The sequence below is a fragment of the Taudactylus pleione genome, unplaced genomic scaffold, assembly GCF_031769625.1.
Source record: "Taudactylus pleione unplaced genomic scaffold, aTauple2 ptg001661l, whole genome shotgun sequence".
Taxonomy (NCBI): domain Eukaryota; kingdom Metazoa; phylum Chordata; class Amphibia; order Anura; family Myobatrachidae; genus Taudactylus; species Taudactylus pleione.
This window is the reverse complement of record NW_028286058.1, coordinates 3194710-3220302: the sequence shown is the minus strand read 5'-3', so window position 1 is coordinate 3220302 and position 25593 is coordinate 3194710. Positions and strand designations below refer to the sequence as shown.

The 25593-nt window shown below is 44.4% G+C and overlaps 1 protein-coding gene across 1 annotated transcript in view; it reads right to left on the bottom strand.

Annotated features, from left to right (window-relative positions):
• Positions 1 to 2764: 2764 nt before the first annotated feature.
• The window catches only part of LOC148442019 (uncharacterized), an 87436-nt gene continuing 64607 nt past the window's right edge, over positions 2765 to 25593 (bottom strand). The window contains exons 6-9 of the mRNA XM_088464346.1: positions 10593 to 11279; positions 7862 to 8135; positions 6912 to 7059; positions 2765 to 2962 (exon numbers count right to left, since the gene is read on the bottom strand). Coding sequence (XP_088320472.1) covers positions 2765 to 2962; positions 6912 to 7059; positions 7862 to 8135; positions 10593 to 11279 — 1307 coding nt within the window. The remainder of the gene's footprint in view (positions 2963 to 6911; positions 7060 to 7861; positions 8136 to 10592; positions 11280 to 25593) is intronic.

The window sequence follows — 25593 nt, the reverse complement described above, 5'->3', positions numbered from 1 at the left end:
ACTTCTCTCCCTACCACCTCATCATTATACTTGTGCCCTCCCATCAGTACCACAAAGTCAGCACCTGTAATTATTGGTAAGTTCAACCCTTTATGCAAAATACATAGCAACTTTTTATTCACCTGAAAAGTGTCAGAGTGCCCTCTCTGGCTCCGTGATAGACTCAGATGTGCCTAGCATAGGGCGAGGACCTAATGCTAATAGAGGAAACCCCCAATAACCGCCAATGACCAAGGGGCAAGAGCAAAACTCTGACACGGAACACTGTGCCCCCATAGCATGGTATGAGAGTGCATACAAGCACTTGCAGCCTCTACAAACCACACCAGTGGAGGATATGTAGAGGCTAGTGGAACAAAATGTCCCTGATGATACTGCATTTGAATATGGGCTCGGTCCATAACATGGCTGATTGCAGTGACGTCAATAATTCTTAGTGAATTGTTAGGCTATAATATGGGAGCCTTCACTAGGGTTTAGGCTACAGGTGTAGGTATATTAATGTAAATATCTCGACAGGAGCCCATCCTGGTGTAACGCAGAGACCATAAATTTGTATAGAATCTGATTTTTTTCAACACAGTGTAAATCATGCATTATTTGATTTAATAATGTGATAATGTGCCATCCTTGAGCCCTGGTTTAATAGGAATCGGTATGAGATGCCAGCAGTCGGGATCACGGCTGTCAAAATCCAGACACTGGCATCCCAACAGAGCTAGCATACCGACACTTTTTATTCGGTATGCTAACTCTCCCCCGCTCCCTACCCTAACCCTCCATCTTTGCTGCCTAACCCTAACCTCCCCCCTCAGTGCCTGAACCTAACCTCCCCCTCCCCACACCCTAAACCTAACCCGTCTCTCCTTAGTGCCTAACCCTCCCCCTAGTGCCTAACCCCGCACCCCAACCCTCCCCACACTCCGCTACTTACCTTCGGTATCCCGGCGGTCGGGATGTCGGCACCGGGATTGTGATAGGCGTCAGTATTCCGGTGCCGGTAATATCAGTTTCAACATTGCAGCCGCCGGGATATTGACTGTATCCTGTTTAATGATTTATAGCTGCTTTGGTATTCATAATCAACTTGGTTTTTATTTAATACTACTAAATATGTTTATTCACGTATATATATGCATTTCTTAGTACAAGTTTTATAGGGGGATACACATAATATAGAACATTCATTCATGAGTATTTGGTTAATACTCTCACAGATTCCATCAAATCCTATTGGGCTTTCTGTCTGAGCTACATTCGCTCATAAAGTGTCACGGACGTATAAAAGCACTCTGGGTCGGATTGAGAGTTGGACGCTATTGATGAGGATGTGCGAAATGACTCTAATGGAACAGCCGCCGGGACTTGTACTGTGAGACGACCACCAGAGCATTCGCAAGCTGTCTGCAACTGCGTACACCTACGCAGCATTGGGCGCAGATCATGCCAACATGAATCATAGCTGACACTCCCCATTGCTTCCCCCAATTGCTCCCTGCCTGTCCATCACACTGCTAATAAAGAATTGCAGCATGCGACTGCAGTAGCGTACCTTGACACGTGCGCAGTGCGATGTAGGCACATGCGCAGTGGTGAAAAAATCGCTCGTTTTGCGAAAACATCGACATTGCAACCAACTCTGAATCAGTCCCTATGTGCACACAGCCTAGAAGTCTTCTGATGACGGACAAAAAGGGAACATGGCAAAGCATAGCTTGTCAGTTACATTTGTCATCATTAGCAAAGTATCTGTATGGGAATCTGCATGGTTATACTAGGGAAGGAATATGAATGACCGATGTCCGGTGGTTCAAATGCCGACACCAGAAGACCGACAGTAGTGAAGATCCTGACAGGTAATTAATGTAAGTATCACTACCCCCCCCCCCCATAACCCTAACCCTCCCTTAGGGGTGCCTAACCCTAACCTCCCCCCTCGTGCCTAACCCTAACCCCCCCTCTAAGTGCCTAAACCTAACCCTCCCAAGGGGGTGCCTAACCCTAACCTCCCCCTGGGAGTGCCTAACCTTAACCCCCTCTTCCCCTAACCTAATCCTCCTAGGGGGGTGCGTAACCCTAAGTCCCCTCGGGAGCCCCTAACCTAACTCTCCCCCCCGCGCGGCTGTCTGCGCCCGCTGCCCGGTTTACCTTTGTTCGGTATGCCGGGCGTCGGGCTCCCGGCGTAGGGATAATGATAGGCACCAGGATTTCAACACCTATCATTAGTCCCCTGTCGTGATTGCACAGTCGGGAAGCCGGCGGTCGACATTTCGACCGTCGGCTCCCTGACTGCATCCCTATACTAGGTGTATTAGTAATATGTACACTGTATAATTGTGGGTTTCCTTGCTCATAAAGTCCAAAAGCCCAAGAAGCTTAAAAATATTTTCTTTACAGTCAGTTTAAATATAAAGCCAAACTGGGCAGTTTAGTATCTCATCAATGGAAAGGTGAACATTTAATCCATCCTCTACTGCAAGGTCGAAAAAAAAAGGTTTTGTAGTTGAATTGCTCTGTAAAGAACAGCTCTATTCAAAGTGGAGTTTCCCCCATTAGGAAGCTTTACCCCCTCACCCTCTTTCCACCCCAAAGCAGGAGTTATTCCCCTTTTACATGTCCTACTGCTGCTCAAGTGGCAATGATAATGAGCGATCCCTACTGGACCTCTACACAGATGGGAGGCTTCCTAATTTGGGAACTCTGCTTTGAGCACAGTTCTTCAGGGTGCGACCGGTGCGTTTAGTAAATAGTGAAAGAGATGCTTTTAGTCTTTGGAGCATGTTGGGTTAATAATTCTTCCAATAAAGAGAAGTAATTTATACTTTTCATCGAAGATCATGAAGATGAAGGGGCGATTAAGTCGGATTGTGTAAGGCATTGAATAGGCGATGATTTCTATGCCGGTGACACCGGAGGCTTCTGTGCCAATCTCATCGATTTCTATCACAGCTCGTTGTGTTACCTAAACAGAAAAATGAAATACAATGAATTGCAATTTTACATACATGTCTAACAAGCACGAGGTCTCTGCAAGTTAGTGTTGGTTATATAGTAACATTTGTTTCCTTCGTTTTAGACCACATTTTGCACTGCCCTCAGTTCTATCCTCCTTAACTGACATTTGAGCTCAACGCTTGGCTTCTACAGTTCTAGGGGTAAATTTACTAAAGTGAGAATATTTAGAAGTGAGTTTTAGAAGAGATGTAGCCCATAGCAACCAATCAGATTCTACTTAACATTTAACTAGCACCTTCTAGAACACAGGTTCTCAAACTCGGTCCTCAGGACCCCAAACAGTGCACGTTTTGCAGGTCTCCTCACATAATTACTAGTGAAATAGTTAGCTGCACCTGTAGATATTTTAAAATGTGTCAATGAGTAATGAATACACCTGTGCACCTGCTGGGTGACCTGCAAAAAGTGAACTGTGTGGGGTCCTGAGGACCGAGTTTGAGAACCACTGTTGTAGAAGATAATAGCTAGAATCTGATTGGTTGCTATGGGCAACATCTCTTCTAAAACTCACTTCTAAAAACTCTCACTTTAGTAAATTTACCCCCTAGACCTCATGGAATCACCCTACCTTTTGTCTAGCCTCTCAGGTGCATATAGCAGTCATTTACGTCTTATTCAAGATCTTTTCTGGACATTATTGAAGGGATCTCTCCATATTTTGACCCATTAATTCCAAAGACCTGTCCCATTTCATGTGTGTCACAAATCCGGGACTTAGTCCGGCGGTGCTTTATCAAAGTGGGCCATTCCGTTCCATGGTGATGTCACTGTGTTCCTAAGGGCCATGGGTACAGCCATGTTAGTTCTGATCAGCTGAGCGCTAGTATCAAGTCACATGACTGCTTCCTCCTATTCTCTGCAAAAGGGCCCTATTTAAAGCTGCACCTGCCATGACCATACCATCTGAACACTGTATAGAAATACTTTGTGCTCACTCACCAGTGTGTATCTCCTTTCTCCGATCTGCTGCCTGATCCTGCACTCCTGTCAGCTGGCCCTCTGCAAGCTGCTACCTCTGAGTCTGCTGGTATCCAGTCTGTACTTTTTTAGCCTGTGTTCAAGCTGCTGCTTCAAATGCCGGTCCCAGTCCAGTTCAAGTTGCTGTTTACCTCCGGTTCCAGCTCTGGTTCCATTTCGGTACAAGCTGCTTGTTCTCCTCTGGTCCCAGTCTGGTTTGAGTTGCTGTTTACCTCTGGTCCCAGTCCAGTTCAAGTTGCTGTTTACCTCCGGTTCCAGCTCTGGTTCCATTTCGGTACAAGCTGCTTGTTCTCCTCTGGTCCCAGTCTGGTTTGAGTTGCTGTTTACCTCTGGTCCCAGTCCAGTTCAAGTTGCTGTTTACCTCCGGTTCCAGCTCTGGTTCCATTTCGGTACAAGCTGCTTGTTCTCCTCTGGTTCCAGTCTGGTTCAAGCTTTGTTCCCAGTCCGGTTCAAGCTGCCTGTTCTTCAATTCCAATTCAATTCAACTTACCTGTTTATTCTGGATCCAGCCCAGTTCAAGCTCAGTTCCAGTCCAGATCCACCTGTAAGTTTCAGCCTGTTTCCTTCATTCCGGATCCAGTCCAGTTCAACCTGTTTGCTACTCTCTACTTCCAGCCTGAGCAGTAGTCTGTATTCCTTAGACTGTTATAGCACACTCAAGTGCCAAGTCTTCAGTCTGCCATCATTGTGACTTTTAGCAAGTCTTCTAATTACAAGTCGCCTGCTCTTTGCGGGTTCAGTGGACTATTCCTGCATTACACTTCAGACTCTATTGCTGCTAATCGGATTCTACTATTTGTCTCAGGACACAGCTCCAGGCCTGTCACTGAGACTTTCTGCACATTGTACCATTGGTGTCAACATTGATGGCGGTTGTTGTTCTGAGGGATCTCTCTGAGTGTTGGGGTTCGTGCTGACTGCTGAGACTCCAATGGAGTGGTCTTCAATGGGTATTTGGGAATGGGTACTGGATCTATATATCACTCCTTGAGGGTGTAGACTCCAGGCACCCAGCTCTGGTATTCGGGTCACACTATCTCTAGTAGATTCCAGGCGGGCTATTGGTTATTTGTAATGCTCTGTGCTGCTCCTGAGATTCTCAAACACTGGTTCAAGCCTCATGGTCCTGAGGTCAGGGATGGGGTTGAGTTCCACTCAATTGGTTCCAGGAGCAGGCTGGGAGCCGTCCAGTATTCTCTGACATCTTTGATGACACCAGACTACATTCCATATGGATCCTACCCATGAGTAGACATTTAATCCAGCCACCCCAATTCCTGTATACTGTACCTCATCAGCCCAGTCCACGGGTACTGACCTAGATCTGAATACCCAAACCATGCCAGTTTGTCCATTACCTTTGAAGCCAAGGACATTCAAAACCTACAATCTCGAAATTCATTCCCCCTTTCAATAACTTTCTCTAGCATTCTATGTTTGGTCTTATCCAAATACTAACTTGGTTTTTACGTCTCAACCATTGTCAATGTAGTGACAGCAACACTTCCATTTTCTGGTCATTCATTCCCAGTAGGAGCCTGACAAAATCGGAAACCTATGCTCATCATCTAAAAGCAATCATGGTCTTCAATTATTCGACCCAGGAATTAAAAATATTTCTCCTGAGTATGAAGGGCTCAACTGTCTTCTCTTGCCTTATCTTATTTTACACCTTCAGGTCACCTGCCTGAAATAAACTTTACCTAAACACCTTTAGTGCCAACTATATTTTCCATTTGCCCCTCACACAATTATAAGATTTGGCCTTGGATTGCGGGACAGGCCGAGTAACTTTTTAATCTGGTCCTTCCCTCTCATCTCTCTCTGATTGTTGGCCAACAGCCAACACAAGCCATGTGTATTTGCTTTCATATAATGGGATGACCACCTGTCACATACATTTTGTTGGAACACCTCTAGTGCCCACTATATCTTTTCGAGAAGCCCCTACATCATTAGAAAGTATAACTGAACCAGACAAACAGATGGGATATTACTTATTGGTTTATAAGGATGATACTCTTCTTCAGCTCATTGTTTTGTCAATTACTATAATAATAAAGCTGGGAAGTAATAGCTTATTACAAATCCAATTATACCTAAAGGACACAACAACTCCAAACTGAAGTGTGCAATCAGTTACACATAAATGCAGAACATTACTTCTGGCTGGTCCATTGACATCTGCCATGTTCTGGGGAGGGTGTCCTACGCTGGCCTGTTGCTAAAAGATAATATGCTGCCTGTATGGAAAACAAGCTGGATAGTCCTGTGGTGTATGCTATACTCGTTCTTGCCAAGGCTTTTGTCAATGAGGAGCCCTATTGTCCATCCACTGGATGCTTCCTACCGAAGTGAAGACAGCTTCCCCTGATTCTTGTAGGAGTCATTGTACCCGCTGAAGTGGACAGTTGGAGTCCAGGCCAGTAATATTTTGTATTATTCTTTAACCTATGGAACTCAACCCAAAACTAAAATTTCATATGTTTTTCTGTGGGGTTTGGAGCTGGTCTTTAATTGTACACATTATGATGACAGTAAATGTATCTGAAGATAATTATACAAGGAAAATAGTGGTGCTTAGATACCATATTCTGGTTACAGTATGGATGTGGTAGGTCCTGCCACCAAGAATGGAACCTATTTACCACAGCAAAACAGGGTTCTGAGGTCCATCTAATAAAAGTCACGGATGTCCAGAGGCTATTTCCCACAGGGAACTGTATCCAATTAGATCCCTTAGTTCTTTTGGTGCCCAAATGGTTTTAGGCATATATGTACTAAGCCTTGGAGAGAGATAAAGTGGAGAGAGATAAAGTACCAACCAATCAGCTCCTAACTAATTTTTCAAACACAGTGATAGCCGTTGCTGCGCTTGCTAGAATGAGTCTCTTTTCTGGAAAATAAGTGATACGCACCTCGGAAAGTCTGAGGTTCCTTTCCTCTGTCATGCTGGTCAGGTTGGCCTTCCCAGTGAATACTTCTTTAATTCCAAGCTCTTCCAGGGACGTTTTCAATTTGTACTTATGGTCCAGTTTGAATTTTGGAAATATAATATCAGTTTTCCTGTGGGATGGAAGAAATATAAGAACATATTGCAACGTATAATGCATAACACTATGCAAACTCTACAGGCAATTATCTATCACACAGGACCTAATTCAGAGATGGATGCAAACCCGATGGTTTGCATACATCTCTGATTGCGGGTGGTCTGCACAGGCACAAAACGGGTCCTGCATTGTTGCACCCAGTGCCCCCAAGCCGTAGCAATTCATTTGCCACTGTTTGGGGGTGGGAACAGGGTGACTCTGCCTGCATTTCTACAAAACGGGTGTGTCTGACCAGGTTTCTGGGAATTCCGGGGTCAGTGTCTTGAGATGCAGATTCATTGGCCTTGCGAGCAGACAGGCGCAGGCATCAGATGCAGGTGTCGGATCTGATCAGATCTTTCCTTCAGGAGCCTCTTGCGGCATTAGAATATATGTTTCCCCAGCCGCTGCATCCATAGACGCAGCTGCTGTGCAAATGCGCGCCACTCTGAATGAAGCCCACTGTCCTCATAATTACAAACATTCTCAACACGGGTCTTGTACGATCAGTATAATCTGTGGACCTACAGCCAATCAGCTCCTAACTGTCACCTGTTTGAAAAATGACAGTTGGGAGCTGATTGGCTGGAGCATCATTTATCATATGCAACCAGTTTTAAAACTCATTGCGTATGATAAAACTCATTGATAAATGACACCCTCCATACGTACTGCTTGTGAGATGCTTTATATAACTTGTGGCTCCACCACAAGTGCAGAGTGAGAGCTCATTCTGCCATTGCGTCGGATTACGGCCTTAGTTACAGTGTCAGTACCTGCTCTTCATTTTCCCCAGCCACCTTGCGACAAGCTCCATTGACAATCCATCCTCTAATGCTTCAAAGTTCCCCTCCTTCTCCGGCATGATGATCAGCATGTGAGCACCCCCCTTGTATGGGAGGTTCAGGACGGTGCACGACCATAGCTTGTCAAACATTGAGGCAACTTTGTCAGTCTTGTACATCATGGGCACTTCTACTGATTTGTATTTGTTTACAAAGAATGTGTCTGTGGCTGTGGAGTCCAGCTTAAAAGGGACTTGCCATTTACCTGAGGAGTAAAGTTGCATTAGACATGAAATTATAAGTTGCTTTCTAGGAGATAACTACAGACAGCTTTATTTTTATCATAGTTTATGGGAATATTTCAGGAGCTTTTGTACACTGAGCATCTTTGATGTAGGGTTTCCAAATCAACCATTTCATTAATGACCACACTCACTTATAAAGCCCCCCACCCAATGCTGTCCTATTTACATCTCTGACCTCATCTCCCATCACACTCCCGCCCACCCACTTCACCCCACGAATGCATGCCGCCTCTCCTCTCAACTGATAACTTCCTCCCACTCTGCCCTACAAGATTATGACCGTGCTGCTCCCTCCCTACCATTGGAACTCTCTTCCTATCACACTCTCCACCTCTGTCCAAAATCTCAAAAAGGCTTTCAAGGGTATCCGGTCATTAAGTCTACAGTAAAAAGGTAGACAATACAAGTTAGACAGGCAATAGGTCAAAAGGGTCTGAAGGTCGACACACTAAATGTCGACTAGTAAGAAGGTTGGCATGGACAGAAGGTCGACAGGATCATTAGGTTAACACACAAATGATTGACACAAAAAAAATGGTCGACACATGGTGCTTTTTTTTAGGGCTAGGGTTAGGCACTTACCGAAGGGTTAGGGTTAGGCGCTTACCCCGACGGTTAAGGTTAGGCACCAGGAGGGAGGGTTAGCAACTTACCGGAGGGTTAGGGTTAGGCACTAGAAGGGATGGTTAGGATCAGGCACCTACCCCGACGGTTAGGGTTAGGCGCCAGGAGGGAGGGTTAGGCACTAGAAGGGATGGTTAGGGTCAGGCACCTACCCCGACGGTTAGGGTTAGGCACCAGGAGGGAGGGTTAGTAACTTACTGGAGGGTTAGGGTTAGGCATTAGAAGGGATGGTTAGGGTCAGACACCTACCCCGACGGTTACGGTTAGGCGCCAGGAGGGAGGGTTAGGCACTAGAAGGGATGGTTAGGGTCAGGCACCTACCCTGACAGTTAGGGTTAGGCGCCAGGAGGGAGGGTTAGGCACTTACCGGAGGGTTAGGCACTAGAAGGGATGGTTAGGGTTAGGCACTAGGAGGGACGGTTATGGCTAGGCACGAGGAGGGAGGGTTAAGGTGTAGATTAGGGCTAGAAAAACAAACAAACATGTGTCAACCATTTCTGTGTCGACCATTTGTGTGTCGACATAATGACCATGTCGACATTCTGTTCCTGACGACCTTCTTACTAGTCGACCTTCAGACCCTGTCGACCTTCAGACCCTGTTGACCTATTGCCTGTCTAACTTTTGTCTACCTAAACATTGTCTACCTATTTACTGTAGACCTAACTATCCACACCCGCATTCAAGACCCATTCCGTTATCAAAGCTTGCAAGCTCTCATCCTAATGCACCACTGCTGGCTCTTTGCTCACTGTATCCTCCCTGTGTGTCACCCCTGTCATTCTACCACTCCCCTTTAGACTGTAAGCTCTAATGAGCAGGGCCCTCCTCCCTCATGTGCTTTACCTTCCCTCACTTATACCATCTTCGCCTCCCCACTACCTACTGCTGCTACAGCAATGTTTACAATGTTAAAAGCAGTGTGCTCCGGAACAGTCTCCACTCACTGCTATACGTGCTGGGTACTAGGACCCAGAGTCAGTGAGAGGCGCGACCTCCAACCTGATGACGTCAACACTCGGCTACTGCACAAGTGCAGTTGGTGCCACCTTTACTGTGTAGAGTGTTACAGCACTATGCGGATGCACAGTACTTAACGCCTGAGGTGAGGCACCAAAGTACCTCTGTTAACCCCTGTAATACCGCTAGTCTGCTTACTGCTGTGTTACCGCTGTTACCTGTTGATGTCAGTAAACCCAGCCTCCTGGTTAAGGACTCTCTGTGTGGCCTAACAGTAACTTTCACATTCCGTCTGACACCTATTGTGACCACAAACCCAATAGGCTATAACAATATATAAACCTTGTCCATGTCCTGAATGAGACATTAATTGAAGTCATATTACGCCGATGCATCAATAACAATTCAGCCGAAAGGGATTTAGATCTGTTAGTTTGGTTCACACAAGCCCAGGGCCGTAGAAAGCCACCCCGGGCCTGGGTGATGGGGGCGTGGTCTATTTGTGGGAGGCGTGACCATGCCCCCTGAGGAGAAAACACTTTTTGCGCTGCATGCAGGGGAGGGGGACGCTGTGAGCCCCCCTGATTTACATCTGGCTAGCCAACTGTGTGCCAACTTGACTTACCTGAGTATCTGACACTCCTTACAACTTGTTTGTTTTTGAAAGTTCTCAAATAGCTTTCAGTATACTGACCCTGTTTAGAATTAGCTCTTTTGGACATTGGTCTTCTGCACTGGCCTTTTGGACATTGGTCTTCTGCATTGGTCTTCTGCACTTTCCTGACACTCAATAATCACTTTCCTGACACTCAATAATCAATGACAGACAATACCTTTAAATAAGATGAAGTCAAAGAGCATCAGCTTGGTCTGGGGGTCAAAATCGTCCTGAAGCTCGGAAATTCTACCCCTTGACTTCTTACTGATCATGGTACTGATTGTGTGCTTGGCATTAGGGTTGTGAAAATCAATATTATGGTATTCCATATCAAAGTACATAATAGTCTGGTTGAGAAATTCCTGTCTCAGGGAAAAAAGTTCTTGTACAAATGAGAGGCTTCCCAGGTCCAGAGAATACCCTTCACTCTTTGTGACTCCTTCCCTCACCTCTTTCAGCAACATTGGCAATAAATAGGGGTGTTGGTGCTTCTTAAATGCCTCCCAATTTAGGCCACTCAGCAGCTGCTCATGAGTGTTTCCCTGGGTCCCAAGCACTAAGGAAGCCAGAGTGAAGGAAACACTGAAAGGGGAGAAGAAGATATTGTTGTCATGCTTGTCGGCCATCTTCCGGTACAGGTTGAATCCAAAGTTGCTATTCATTTCCGATACGTTATAAGCCGAAAGTTCTGTGGTAATATTTAGAGGATTCATAAATGGATCTTCAGGAAATTGAATAATTTCTTTGTTGTGTTTTTCCTTCTTTGACTTTCCGCCTTTAGTGCCCCCATGGGCCAGACATAACTCAAAAACGACAAAGAAGACAAGTATTCTCCTCATGTTGTGATTTCTTATTGCGAATCCTGTTAGGAGTTACAAGGATTACAATTTAATAGTATTATGAGTTTTTTGCAGTCAGGCCATATTTAGAAGGTTAGTAACCTATGTCTGTATAGAGTGTAATAGAAGTGTATTGTGATCATGTACAGTGGTCAGGTCATGTTGGCGGTATAGTGTCCTATGTCTCTATATAGAGTGTAATAGATGTGTAAAATGGTCATGTACAGTGGTCAGGTCATGTTGGGGGTGTAGTGTCCTATGTCTGTATACAGTGTAATAGATGTGTATTATGATCATGTACAGCGGTCAGGTCATGTTGGGGGTGTAGTGTCCTATGTCTGTATACAGTGTAATAGATGTGTATTATGATCATGTACAGCGGTCAGGACATGTTGGGGGTGTAGTGTCCTATGTCTGTATACAGTGTAATAGATGTGTATTATGGTCATGTACAGCGGTCAGGACATGTTGGGGGTGTAGTGTCCTATGTCTGTATACAGTGTAATAGATGTGTATTATGATCATGTACAGTGGTCAGGTAATGTAGGTGTGTAGTGTCCTATGTCTGTATACAGTGTAATAGAAGTGTATTATGGTCATGTACAGCGGTCAGGACATGTTGGGGGTGTAGTGTCCTATGTCTGTATACGGTGTAATAGATGTGTATTATGATCATGTACAGCGGTCAGGTCATGTTGGGGGTGTAGTGTCCTATGTCTGTATACAGTGTAATAGAAGTGTGTTATGGTCATGTACAGCGGTCAGGACATGTTGGGGGTGTAGTGTCCTATGTCTGTATACAGTGTAATAGATGTGTATTATGATCATGTACAGCGGTCAGGACATGTTGGGGGTGTAGTGTCCTATGTCTGTATACAGTGTAATAGATGTGTATTATGGTCATGTACAGCGGTCAGGACATGTTGGGGGTGTAGTGTCCTATGTCTGTATACAGTGTAATAGATGTGTATTATGATCATGTACAGCGGTCAGGTCATGTTGGGGGTGTAGTGTCCTATGTCTGTATACAGTGTAATAGATGTGTATTATGATCATGTACAGCGGTCAGGACATGTTGGGGGTGTAGTGTCCTATGTCTGTATACAGTGTAATAGATGTATTATGATCATGTGCAGCGGTCAGGACATGTTGGGGGTGTAGTGTCCTATGTCTGTATACAGTGCAATAGATGTGTATTATGGTCATGTACAGTGGTCAGGACATGTTGGGGGTGTAGTGTCCTATGTCTGTATACAGTGTAATAGATGTGTATTATGGTCATGTACAGCGGACAGGTCATGTTGGGGGGTGTAGTGTCCTATGTCTGTATACAGTGTAATAGATGTGTATTATGGTCATGGTTAGGACATGTTTGGGATGTAGTGTCCTATGTCTGTATATAGTGTAATAGATGTGTATTATGATCATGTACAGTGGTCAGGTCATGTTGGGGGGTGTAGTGTCCTATGTCTGTATACGGTGTAATATAAGTGTATTATGGTCATGTACAGTGGTCAGGACATGTTGGGGGTGTAGTGTCCTATGTCTGTATAGAGTGTAATAGAAGTGTATTATGGTCATGTACAGCGGTCAGGTCATGTTGGCGGTATAGTGTCCTATGTCTGTATACAGAGTAATAGATGTGTATTATGGTCATGTACAGCGGTCAGGTCATGTTGGCGGTAAAGTGTCCTATGTCTGTATACAGAGTAATAGATGTGTATTATGATCATGTACAGCGGTCAGGTCATGTTGGCGGTATAGTGTCCTATGTCTGTATACAGTGTAATAGATGTGTATTATGATCATGTACAGCGGTCAGGTCATGTTGGGGGTGTAGTGTCCTATGTCTGTATACGGTGTAATAGATGTGTATTATGGTCATGTACAGCGGTCAGGACATGTTGGGGGTGTAGTGTCCTATGTCTGTATACGGTGTAACAGATGTGTATTATGGTCATGTACAGCGGTCAGGACATGTTGGGGGTGTAGTGTCCTATGTCTGTATACAGTGTAATAGATGTGTATTATGGTCATGTACAGCGGTCAGGTCATGTTGGGGGTGTAGTGTCCTATGTCTGTATATGGTGTAATAGATGTGTATTATGGTCATGTACAGCGGTCAGGACATGTTGGGGGTGTAGTGTCCTATGTCTGTATAGAGTGTAATAGATGTGTATTATGGTCATGTACAGTGGTCAGGACATGTTGGGGATGTAGTGTCCTATGTCTGTATACAGTGTAATAGATGTGTATTATGATCATGTACAGCGGTCAGGACATGTTGGGGGTGTAGTGTCCTATGTCTGTATACAGTGTAATAGATGTGTATTATGATCATGTACAGCGGTCAGGACATGTTGGGGGTGTAGTGTCCTATGTCTGTATACAGTGTAATAGATGTGTATTATGATCATGTACAGCGGTCAGGTCATGTTGGGGGTGTAGTGTCCTATGTCTGTATACAGTGTAATAGATGTGTATTATGATCATGTACAGAGGTCAGGTCATGTTGGGGGTGTAGTGTCCTATGTCTGTATACAGTGTAATAGATGTGTATTATGATTATGTACAGTGGTCAGGTCATGTTGGGGGTGTAGTGTCCTATGTCTGTGTACAGTGTAATAGATGTGTAATATTATCATGTACAGTGGTCAGGACATGTTGGGGGGTGTAGTATCCTATGTCTGTATACAGTGTAAAAGATGTGTATTATGATTATGTACAGTGGTCAGGACATGTTGGGGGTGTAGTGTCCTATGTCTGTATACAGTGTAATAGAAGTGTATTATGGTCATGTACAGCGGTCAGGACATGTTGGGGGTGTAGTGTCCTATGTCTGTATACACTGTAATAGATGTGTATTATGGTCATGTACAGTGGTCAGGACATGTTGGGGGTGTAGTGTCCTATGTCTGTATACGGTGTAATAGATGTGTATTATGATCATGTACAGCGGTCAGGACATGTTGGGGGTGTAGTGTCCTATGTCTGTATACAGTGTAATAGATGTGTATTATGGTCATGTACAGTGGTTAGGACATGTTTGGGATGTAGTGTCCTATGTCTGTATATAGTGTAATAGATGTGTATTATGATCATGTACAGTGGTCAGGTCATGTTGGGGGGTGTAGTGTCCTATGTCTGTATACAGAGTAATAGATGTGTATTATGGTCATGTACAGCGGTCAGGTCATGTTGGCGGTATAGTGTCCTTTGTCTGTATACAGAGAAATAGATGTGTATTATGATCATGTACAGCGGTCAGGTCATGTTGGCGGTATAGTGTCCTATGTCTGTATATAGTGTATAATAGATGTGTATTATGGTCATGTACAGTGGTCAGGTCATGTTGGGGGTGTAGTGTCCTATGTCTGTATACAGAGTAATAGATGTGTATTATGATCATGTACAGCGGTCAGGTCATGTTGGCGGTATAGTGTCCTATGTCTGTATATAGTGTATAATAGATGTGTATTATGGTCATGTACAGTGGTCAGGTCATGTTGGGGGTGTAGTGTCCTATGTCTGTATACAGTGTAATAGATGTGTAATATGATCATGTACAGCGGTCAGGACATGTTGGGGGTCTAGTGTCCTATGTCTGTATACAGTGTAATAGATGTGTATTATGATCATGTACAGTGGTCAGGTCATGTTGGCGGTATAGTGTCCTATGTCTGTATACAGAGTAATAGATGTGTATTATGATCATGTACAGCGGTCAGGTCATGTTGGCGGTATAGTGTCCTATGTCTGTATACAGAGTAATAGATGTGTATTATGATCATGTACAGCGGTCAGGTCATGTTGGCGGTATAGTGTCCTATGTCTGTATACAGTGTAATAGATGTGTATTATGATCATGTACAGCGGTCAGGACATGTTGGGGGTGTAGTGTCCTATGTCTGTATATAGTGTAATAGTTGTGTATTATGATCATGTACAGCGGTCAGGACATGTTGGGGGGTGTAGTGTCCTATGTCTGTATACAGTGTAATAGATGTGTATTATGGTCATGTACAGTGGTCAGGACATGTTGGGGGTGTAGTGTCCTATATCTGTATACAGTGTAATAGATGTGTATTATGATCATGTAAAGCGGTCAGGTCATGTTGGAGGTGTAGTGTCCTATGTCTGTATACAGTGTAATAGATGTGTATTATGATCATGTACAGTGGTCAGGTCATGTTGGAGGTGTAGTGTCCTATGTCTGTAATTATACAGTGTAATAGATGTGTATTATGATCATGTACAGTGGTCAGGTCATGTTGGGGGTGTAGTGTCCTATGTCTGTATAGTGTGTAACAGATGTGTATTATGGTCATGTACAGTGGTCAGGTCATGTTGGGGGTGTAGTGTCCTCTGTCTGTATACAGTGTAATAGATGTGTATTATGGTCATGTACAGTGGTCAGGACATGTTGGGGGTGTAGTGTCCTATGTCTGTATACAGTGTAATAGATGTGTATTATGATCATGTACAGCGGTCAGGTCATGTTGGGGGTGTAGTGTCCTATGTCTGTATACAGTGTAATAGAAGTGTATTATGGTCATGTACAGTCGTCAGGACATGTTGGGGGTGTAGTGTCCTATGTCTGTATACAGTGTAATAGATGTGTATTATGATCATGTACAGTGCTCAGGTCATGTTGGGGTGTAATGTCCTATGTCTGTGTAGAGTGTAATAGATGTGTAATATGGTCATGTACAGCGGTCAGGACATGTTGGGGGTGTAGTGTCCTATGTCTGTATACAGTGTAATAGATGTGTATTATGATCATGTACAGCGGTCAGGACATGTTGGGGGTGAAGTGTCCTATGTCTGTATACAGTGTAATAGATGTGTATTATGGTCATGTACAGTGCTCAGGTCATGTTGGGGGTGTAGTGTCCTATGTCTGTATACAGTGTAATAGATGTGTATTACATCATGTACAGCGGTCAGGTCATGTTGGGGGTGTAGTGTCCTATGTCTGTATACAGTGTAATAGATGTGTAGTATGGTCATGTACAGCGGTCAGGACATGTTGGGGGTATAGTGTCCTATGTCTGTTTAGAGTATAATAGATGTGTATTATGATCATGTACAGCAGTCAGGTCATGTTGGGGGTGTAGTGTCCTATGTCTGTATATAGTGTAATAGAAGTGTATTATGGTCATGTACAGTGGTCAGGACATGTTGGGGGTGTAGTGTCCTATGTCTGTATACAGTGTAATAGATGTGTATTATGATCATGTGCAGCGGTCAGGACATGTTGGGGGTGTAGTGTCCTATGTCTGTATACAGTGTAATAGATGTGTATTATGATCATGTGCAGCCGTCAGGACATGTTGGGGGTGTAGTGTCCTATGTCTGTATACAGTGTAATAGATGTGTATTATGGTCATGTACAGTGCTCAGGTCATGTTGGGGGTGTAGTGTCCTATGTCTGTATACAGTGTAATAGATGTGTAGTATGGTCATGTACAGCGGTCAGGACATGTTGGGGGTGTAGTGTCCTATGTCTGTATACAGTGTAATAGATGTGTATTATGATCATGTACAGTGGTCAGGTGATGTTGGGGGTGAAGTGTCCTATGTCTGTATAGAGTATAATAGATGTGTATTATGATCATGTACAGTGGTCAGGTCATGTTGGGGGTGTAGTGTCCTATGTCTGTATACAGTGTAATAGATGTGTATTATGATCATGTACAGTGGTCAGGACATGTTGGGGGTGTAGTGTCCTATGTCTGTATACAGTGTAATAGATGTGTATTATGATCATGTACAGTGGTCAGGACATGTTGGGGGTGTAGTGTCCTATGTCTGTATACAGTGTAATAGATGTGTATTATGATCATGTACAGCGGTCAGGACATGTTGGGGGTGTAGTGTCCTATGTCTGTATACAGTGTAATAGATGTGTATTATGATCATGTACAGCGGTCAGGACATGTTGGGGGTGTAGTGTCCTATGTCTGTATACAGTGTAATAGATGTGTATTATGGTCATGTACAGCGGTCAGGTCATGTTGGGGGTGTAGTGTCCTATGTCTGTATACAGTGTAATAGATGTGTATTATGATCATGTACAGCGGTCAGGACATGTTGGGGGTGTAGTGTCCTATGTCTGTATACAGTGCAATGCTGAATACAGAAAACTTTCAACTAGCCGCCTGGAGCGACTCCAGCCACCGGCTGAACAAGAGCCAGGTCCGTAGAGTCACAACATCAACAACCCTCTAACAGCCCGTCCACATCAGGATGAGGAAATAAACACCCCAGAGGATGTTCTCCTCACAGAGACACAGACAGACCCTGGCACCAACACAGTGCTCCTACTGTAAGGTAAGCATAGCAACCTTCATTAGTGCAGGATGCCGCCAACACCAGGGCTCACCAAGGCCACAGACACTGATATAGACTACTGACTTCTCGATTCCACAAGACTGTAGACCATAGGTCCAGCAGTAAAGATGTGCTGGTCAAGAACCGCACGTTAAGGAGCCCACTGGAAGGGTTAACCTACCGCCCCCTGAGCTAGTCTCACGCCACCTCCATCAGCAGGCGTGGGCACTGTACACTGACCGGATGGGACTGTCCCAATACAGCAATACGAAAGACCATCACCACTATCCTGGAGAAGCACTGTGTCTCCTCAATAAATGGTTTGGCCCCGAACGTTTGTTGTCTGCCTTTTATTTCCTACACACTACCTGGTCGGACCACACCATACTTCCCATCACCTTTCAACGCACTCATTCTCTTTTTTTACAGGCAAGCATAACACACACATATCGCGCCTGTCACATCCTCCACAACTGATCACTCATTTACACTCTTTATGGACACAACACCACACAACCACCCCTCCCCCTTCTGTCTATCCCCTTCACCTCTGGTACCCCTTTAAGCATTTTCAGGAAAACATCACATTTGGTATCGGTATGACCTAAGCCTGGTGGATGAAATACAGACGCCGGAAGGCCGGCAGATGCGGATCCCAACAGGGTAAGTATTAATCCTACCCCGCTCCCCCCTAACCCTGCCTAAGCCTAACCTCCCCCCAGGGTTGCCTAACCCTAACCTCCCCCGGGGGTGCCTGACGCTAACCCTCCCTTCCCCTAGCCTAATTCTGAATCCCTCCGGGAGTCCTTAAACCGAACAATCCCCCCCTCCACTACGGCTAACAGTTCCCGACGCCCGGCTTACATACGTTCGGTATGCCGGGCGTCACAATATCGGCGTGGGGCTAATTATAGGCGCCGGTATGTAGACGCCTATCATTAGTCCCATGCCGGGCTTTCACTGTCTGGAAGCTGGCGGTCCAAATGCCGACCGCCGGCTTCCCTACGGTGATTACGTCCCCACACATTTCCCCCTTCCCAATTTTTCCCGCATCTAGACCACAAAAGAGTGCACTTACATCCACTATTTATTTCTGATTACTATTTGCACCTAGTATCTCATATCTATCTATCTATCTATCTATCTATCTATCTATCTATATCGCTCTGTATCTATCTATCTATCTATCTATCTATCTATCTATCTATCTTCTATCTATCTATCTATCTATCTCATATCTATCTATCTATCTATCTATCTATCTCATATCTATCTATCTATCTATCTATCTATCTATCTATCTCATATCTATCTATCTATCTATCTATCTATCTATCTATCTATCTATCTATCTATCTGTCTGTCTCAGATCTATCTATCTATCTATCTATCTATCTATCTATCTATCTCATATCTATCTATCTATCTATCTATCTATCTATCTATCTATCTATCTATCTCATATCTATCTATCTATCTATCTATCTATCTCATATCTATCTATCTCATATCTATCTATCTCATATCTATCTATCTATCTATCTATCTATCTATCTATCTATCTGTCTGTCTCAGATCTATCTATCTATCTATCTATCTATCTAACTATCTGTCTGTCTCATATCTATCTATCTATCTATCTATCTATCTATCTATCTATCTATCTATCTATCTCATATCTATCTATCTATCTATCTATCTCATATCTATCTATCTCATATCTATCTATCTATCTATCTATCTATCTATCTATCTGTCTGTCTCAGATCTATCTATCTATCTATCTATCTATCTATCTATCTATCTATCTAACTATCTGTCTGTCTCATATCTATCTATCTATCTATCTATCCCATATCTATCTATCTATCTATCTATCTATCTATCTATCTATCTATCTATCTATCTATCTATCTATCTATCTATCTATATCGCTCTGTATCTATCTATCTATCTATCTATCTATCTATCTATCTATCTATCTATCTATCTATCTATCTATCTATCTATCTATCTATCTATCTATCTATCTATCTATCTCGCTCTGTATCTCTCTATCTCTCTATCTATCTATCTATCTATCTATCTATCTATCTATCTATCTATCTATCTATCTATCTATCTATATCGCTCTGTATCTATCTATCTATCTATCTATCTATCTATCTATCTATCTATCTATCTATCCATCAGCACTAAGGCACTAATATAGAATATGTGAATTTGTTGATATTAGGCCTATTTATTTACTAAAGTAAGTTTGCAGGATATCCCCAAAAAACACACTTTTTCGGCAGATACTGTATCTTCAAATTTATAGAATCCCTTGAATGTATCTGCAAAAAGTACAAGGAAAGGGATCCGCATGGGAGCGTATTTATAATGGGTGCAAAGAGTGCGGTGCACACGGGCCCCTGGATCCAGTGGGCCCCACACACTGCACACCCTGCACCCAATTAAATATACTCACCTCTCCATCAGCCCAACACTGGCTGCAGCGCTGCAGAAATCACTGAGAAAATGGCCACCTCGGCCATTTCCCCGGTGATTCGCGCATGTGCAGTAGAGATGTCCCGAGAGAGTGGGGTGGGCGCCATGTTCCCGGAGACTTGCGCATGCGCAGTAGACTCTGGCACAATTACAGAGTCTACTGCACTGTCATAGAGGAGGGGACCTAATCGGAGCCTGGACACGGGCCCCCTCCTCTCTTAAAGCATCCCTCCCTGGCACTCTCTGCTCAGACCACACATGGACAGTAGTGCTGAAGGAGAAGTGAAGGGTTTGCATTAGGGTTGTGTATAGATCCCCTTCAGTTAATGTGCCTGGTACACATGGAAAGGTATACAGCTCTCCCATCGTATACCAGAGACACAAGATAAGGAATAACATTGCAACATTGTCTATCATAAAGATGGGGACTGCACTGAGGAATGGAATGTATGTATGTATGTAGGTATGTATGTATGTATGAAGAGCAACCTCAGCTACAGCCCTGGGATTAATGAAGAGTATATACAGCTATGTATTAGTCACAGATGAGATACTAGGGGTGTGCACCGGCCACTTTTTGTGTTTTGGTTTTGGATCTGGATCTTTCTTCGTGTTTTGGATCTGGATTGGTTTTGCCAAAACCACCCTTCCGTGTTTTGGGTTCTGGGTTTTGTGTTTTGGATCTGGATTTTTGGGGAAAAAAGCATAAAAACAGCTAAAATCACAGAATTTGTGGGTTTTTCTGCTCCTATGCTATTATTAACCTCAATAACCTTAATTTCCACTCATTTCCAGTTTATTCTGAACACCTCACACCTCACAATATTGTTTTTAGGCCAAAAGGTTGCACCGAGGTAGCTGGATGACTAAGCTAAGCGACACGAGTGGGCGGCACAAACACGTGGCCCATCTAGGAGTGACACTGCAGTGGCAGAAAGGATGGCACTTTGAAAAACTAGGCCCCAAACACTACATAATTCAAAGAAAAAAAAGAGGTGCAAAATGGAATTGTCCTTGGGCCCTCCCACCCACCCTTATGTTGTATAAACAGGACATGCACACTTTAACAAACCAATCATTTCAGCGCCAGGGTCTGCCACACGACTGTGACTGAAATGATTGGTTCGTTTGGGCCCCCACAAAACAAGCTGGCAATTAATCTGTCCCTGCACAAACTGGCTCTACGGAGGCAAAATGTCGTCCTCATCCTCCTCATCCACCGATTCTTCACCCTCTTCAATGTTGTGTACATCCTCATTCTCACAGAGTATTAACTCGTCCCCGCTGGAATCCACCACCACAGGTCCCTCTGCATGTTCTGGAGGCTGGTCTCCCTGGAAGAGTTGATAATTCATTTTTATGAACATCATCTTCTCCACATTTTGTGGAAGCAACCTCCTACGCCTTTCGCTGACAAGGTTCCCGGCTGCACTAAACACTCTTTCTGAGTACACACTGGAGGGGGGGCAACTCAGGTAAAATAGAGCCAGTTTGTATAGGGGCCTCCAAATTGCCTCTTTTTCCTGCCAGTACAGGTACGGACTGTCTGACATGCCTACTTGGATGCTGTCACCAATGTAATCCTCCACCATTCTGTCAGTGGTGGCAGTATCATATGCAGTGACAGTAGATATGTCAGAAATTGTTGGCACGTCCTTCAGTCTGGACCAGATGTCCAAACCGGCCCTTGACTTACGACACAGGCGCACGCTTGGTGCTGCTAATGTGTTGATGCACGTGCAGCTACAGTGCACACAATTCACAAAGACAGAAAAAAAACAAGAATTTTTTATTTTTTGTGGAGCGCACTTTGGGGGTTACACCACCCTTTAACAGACAGACGCATGCTTGGCGCTGCTGCTTTGAGGATGCACACACAGTGCACACAATTCACAAACACAGAAGAAAATGTTTTATTTTTGTTGGAGTGCACTTTGGGGGTTACACCACCCTTTAACAGACAGACGCATGCTTGGCGCTGCTGCTTTGAGGATGCACGTACAGTGCACACAATTCACAACACAGAAAAGAAGAAATTTTTATTTTTGTTGGAGTGCACTTTGGGGGTTACACCACCCTTTAAGAGATGAGCCAGCCAGCCCTTTACTTATGGGACACAGGCGCACGCTTGGTGTTGCTCCTTTGTTGATGGACGAGCGGCTACAGCGCACACAATTCACAAACACAGAAAATATATTTTTATTTTGTTTGGAGTGCACTTTGGGGTTTACACCACCCTTTAACAGACGAGCCAGCTGGCCCTTTACTTATGACACAGGCGCACGCTTGGTGTTACTTTGTTGATGCACGTGCGGCTACTGCGCACACAATTCACAAACACACAAAAAAATATTACATTTTTTTTTGGGAGTGCACTTTGGGGCTTACAGCACCCTTTAACGGACGAGCCAGCATGCCTTTTACTTATGACACAGGCGCATGCTTGGCGCTACTTTGTTGATGCACGTGCTGCTACTGCGCAAACAATTCACAAACAGAAAAAAAAACATTTTTTTTTGGAGTGCACTTTGGGGGAGCACCCCTGATGCACAGATCACCCCCTAGACAACACTACAGCACCCCTCTAGGACTACAGCCTTTATGGGACACTGCACAACACAGTCCAGCCAGCTCCTATAGACTTTGGAGTGGACACAGCCCCTATGGACAACTGACTGCACAACACAGCCCAGCCAGCCCCTATGACAGCAGCACAACACACCCCAGCCAGCCCCTATGGACAACAGCAGCACAACACTGCCCAGTCAGCCCCTATGGACTGAGTGGACACAGCCCCTATGGACAACAGCAGCACAACACAGCCCAGCCAGCCCTAGCTCCCACCCTCCCTCTTCACTGTCCACAGCCGGAGTGAGAAAATGGTGCTGACACGGGGACCTTTTATAGAATCCAAAACCCGCGAGATCCGGAAGGTGGGATGATGACGTTTTGCCTCGATTTCAGATCCGAGTCAGGCTGGAAAAGTTGAGCCTGACTCGGATACGACTCGGATTGGGGGGTCTCGGGGGGGTTCGGATTTCAGAAATCCGAACCCGCTCATCCATAGTGACCTGTATAGTGCAATTAGCATGAAGCTCAGAGTCCTCTTGATGGAGGCAAAAGCCACCTGATGTGGGGCGGGGAGCCCTCCTGATACCCTTGGTGGAGAGAAAAGCCACCGGATGTGGGTGGGGAGCCCTCCTGATACCCCTGGTGGAGGGGAAACCACCTGATGTGGGGGCATTGAGGACTGAATTTGAGTCAAGATATTGTAAGACTGCTACTGTGGTGGAACTACAAATCACAAAATGCCCAGTCTACTGCCGACTGCTTCACATGCCAGGAAGTTGTTCCACCAAAGATCTGCCCCCAGACTCAGCCACTGGTGCCCCAGGCCTCCGCCTCTCTTGCCTTCTTACCCGCAGCTCCGTCTGGTGCATCCTTGTTGACATCCAGCTCCTGGAAGATCTGCAGCCACGCTTATACTCATGGCTAGAGCTGCTACCAGGGAGGAATGGGACGGGGAGTTGTGGGTGATGGGGGGCGCCAGAAGTGTCACACTGGCATGAGAAGCTGCTGAGGAGCAGCGACATCAGTGAGTGAGGACAGGCTATAGATAGACGGAAGCGGCATCTGACGGTGTGATACGGAGCCCTCCACTAGTATATGGTTATGGTAGCTTCTCAGGTGCCGGGAAGAGGTGCCACGTATTGGCTGGCCGTGACGGTACACTCCGGGTACATATTTACAGCCCTAAGTGGGGTGAATATATTGTAGGCAATGGAGGAGGTGCCCCTTCAGTGCTGGCGCCCGGCTGCAGGCACCTCCATTGTCTCCCATAGTTCTGCCCCTGATAAGGAACCATTTTAAAAAGTTGATTCTGGCTCGATTCATAGTTGTACGAAGTTCACACAGCAGCTGCATCCACAGACGCAGCTGCTGTATGAAAATATGTCATAGTAGCAGGAAGTGTCTGTAGTAGAAAGACGCCGACTGCAGGCTTTTGTGATCCGCTGCTGAGTCCAACGGTGCAGCTTCCGATCACCTGAGTAACCCTCATGTAAATGAAACGGGAACATTTCCACACTATCTTAAGAAGCAGAGATTACCACTAATCTAATAATGCCAGACATTCATGTCTTGGCTTTTCTTAAAGTGGCGGTGCTCCCAAAGAGTGTGTTAGTTATCAATTCAAAAGAAGGAAAAAGAGAACTCTTGTCAAGAGGGGCACTCTTATGTGAATGGAAAGTTAAACTATATAAAACTTATAAAATCCATTAACTCTCCCCACATTCACCCTACCAGCACTCATTAAACCTACACACACATACCCTGTCAGCACTCAATATAACCACCATCACCTCTACACACACACTAAGCCTGGCTTCACTCATTAACACACACACACACACTGCATCAGCCTTGGTCATCAGTAGACCCAGCCGGCACTGAAAGAGACATCCTTCTTTTTTTTGTGGACCCAGCAGCCCCCACCAGTGGCTGGAGCCCCTAGGCAGCTGCCTAATGGTAGCACAGGCTCTGATGATACCAATGAATGACTTGAAGTCCTTTTTATGTTTTATTCACATGGTTATAATCTATGATTGTTCCATCCGCTGGTTTTACATTTAATGCTTATGAATTATGTCTAGCTCACATCAAGGTTCTTAAACACTATAAAGTATACATGATCTCAAACAGGGAGTGATGTCACCACCACCACCTAAGTAATTGATCTGGGTATAAATATGAGCTCTGTCCCACATGTAATAACACCCCCTTGATGAAGTCCATTGGATGAAATGCGTTGGAGTTTCCTAGACTGCACCTCTCCTAAAATGATAAGAATCTAATTTGCTCATTTTTCACCGTTTATGCCATTCATTATTTTGTGCGATTTTTAATTGATTTTTCATTTTTACTGCTTGCTGTAATATCTACTTATTCAATCCATTCCTGTTTTTTTAATTTATTTTTTGATTTGCTACTATATGCTATTTCATTGTATGAATTGTTTTTAATAAATTGGATGTTACATATTTATTAAACACAGTTCTTTTAATGTGGTTTGGACACCTGTAGTCGTTCTATTACCCTATTCTTACTATATATATATATGTTTATATATATATAATATATATATATATATATATATATATTGCGCCACAAAAAACATATTGGGGGCTCTGTAAAGAAAAATAGAAAATACAGAGCGACTGTAATGAGAGCACATACAAGGGGGCATTATGAGGAGAGTACAAACATGGTGGGCACTATGAGGAGATTATGGAAAAGGGGGCACTATGAGAAGAGTACAAACAAGGGGGCACTATGAGGGCTGTACAGACAAAGGGGGAATTATGAGAAGAATACAGGCATGGGGGACACTATGAGGAGAGGATGGTCAAGGGGGGACAATGTTGGGATAAAATAAACAAGGGGAGCCACTATGAGGAGAGTACAGACAAGGGAGGACATGAGGAGAGTGTAGATAAGGGGGGCACTATGAGGAGA